A 1,947-nucleotide genomic window follows, 5' to 3' on the forward strand; every position below is an offset into this window, starting at 1 on the left:
ATAGATAACCTAAGGCCACTGTTTGCTCTAAATTATTGTTTTTAAAAAAGTCCCTCAACTAAAAATTAGAAAGAATTATGCTTCTATTCTAATTGAGTAGTAATTTAGGAAGATTTAACAGAAAAAAATCCAGGTGTCTAGGTTTTCATCTTAGATCTCTGATTCTGGGACACTTTCTTTGCTGTGGTTTGATAGTGCTCTGTTAGGTGATCGGGTTCCTAGAAATTATTGGCCTTCTTTCATGTCTCCACAGATGTCTGGCTCTGAGATCACAATGAGTGGAAACTACTCCTTCTGTACCAAATTCACATTTGTGGCTTTTTCATCTCTAGCGGAGTTACAACTTGTACTCTTCGTTGTGTTCTTAATCATCTACTTATTTACTGTGGTTGGAAACCTCATCATCATCTGCCTGATTTGGGTCACCCCTTCTCTGCGCATGCCCATGTATTTCTTCCTGGTGAACCTTTCCTTTTTGGAGATGTGTTATATCACCAGTGTGGTACCTCAGATGCTGGTGCACCTGCTGGTGGAGACCAAGACCATAAGTGTGCGAGGATGTGCAGCCCAGATGTATATATTTGCCATCTTGGGACTGACAGAATGCTGCCTGCTAGCGGCCATGGCTTATGACCGCTTTGTAGCTATTTGTTATCCACTGCATTACACTCTCCTGATGGGCCCTCGTGTGTGCTTAAAATTAGCTGCTGCATCTTGGACCACAGGGGTGGTGGTGGAGTCAGCACAGATCACATGGATCTTCACATTACCCTTTTGTGGAACGGGAAAGATTCAGCACTTTTTTTGTGATATTATGCCTGTAGTGAAACTGGCTTGTATTGATACCTCCCACAATGAGATCGTGATGTTCGCCATCTCTGTGCTCTTTATCATGAGTCCCTGCTTGCTCATCCTGTGCTCCTACGTGCGCATTCTTGTGGCCATCTTGAAAATCCCGTCAGCAGCTGGCAGACACAAAGCCTTCTCCACTTGTTCTTCTCATATCCTGGTTGTATCCCTGTTCTATGGCACTGCCTTGTTCACTTATCTCCAACCTAAGGCTATGCACACTCCAGAAACAGACAAAGCCACTGCACTCATGTACACAGTGGTCACACCTGCTTTGAATCCTGTTATCTATACCTTGAGGAACAAGGAAGTGAAGGAAGCCTTCCGAAGGGTACTACAAAGGAACCCTCTTAGGCAAATGGGCTAAACCAGCATAGTATCTGAAATGTATACTATGGGACAGATAGGTTATCCAAACTTTATGAACCCTCTACTGATACATATTGTCGTAATAACATGTATAGCCAGCAACCATAAAAACACTTGAATGTCTTCTACATTTTTCAGTGTAGACAAAAGGGAACTTATCAACAAGATCATTTCATTATTTAATCGTTCATTCATTCAACAATATTATCTGACCATCTCCTGTGTCATTGCCACCATTTTTTTTTACTTCTCCAGTGGTAATAAGATTAAGGTCAATATGTTTCACACCACTGTACTGAGGCAAATAAAAGGTCCTTTCTTAGGGAAACAAACAAAAAAACATGAATAGTAAGTAATATTCGTTTGGTATCAACATAGGCTATCAGAATTTCAGTTCTTAAGTGAGGTATGCTTCCTGAAATACTCTCCTCTCTGTAGATCTTAAACAATCAACTGTTAATAAATACCAATGAGTAAGGTAAATTACTACACAGCTTTAAATGTTAACTTGTAAATCTGAGGGACATTGATTCTTTATGCAAAACTAGATCCTTTATTCAATCTATTTTTAGTTGTTGTTATCAAGTGAATGAAATTTTATAGAAATTTCTCCTTATGTGACATTTACTCTTGTCATACTTATTGTGACCACTATTTAAACGTATTGACTTGAACATAATTTATTTTCTGACATTGGTCATTTAAGAGGGAACTTCAAGAAGTTTCTGG

General features: G+C 39.3%; 1 protein-coding gene across 1 annotated transcript; it reads left to right on the top strand.

The window, feature by feature from the left end:
* The first annotated feature begins 253 nt into the window (after positions 1 to 253).
* On the top strand, positions 254 to 1,216 carry LOC106736280 (olfactory receptor 10C1). Its single transcript, XM_014592609.1, has one exon. It carries the CDS (start codon positions 254 to 256, stop codon positions 1,214 to 1,216), a length of 963 nt encoding a protein of 320 aa, XP_014448095.1.
* Positions 1,217 to 1,947: the final 731 nt, after the last annotated feature.

This window comes from Tupaia chinensis, unplaced genomic scaffold, assembly GCF_000334495.1.
Source record: "Tupaia chinensis unplaced genomic scaffold, TupChi_1.0 Scaffold135525_1, whole genome shotgun sequence".
Classification (NCBI taxonomy): Eukaryota; Metazoa; Chordata; class Mammalia; order Scandentia; family Tupaiidae; genus Tupaia; species Tupaia belangeri.

What these genes read in the sequence shown, in the direction of transcription:
- LOC106736280 (XM_014592609.1), top strand. Translation starts at nt 254, where the DNA reads ATGTCTGGCTCTGAGATCACAATGAGTGGAAACTACTCCTTCTGTACC.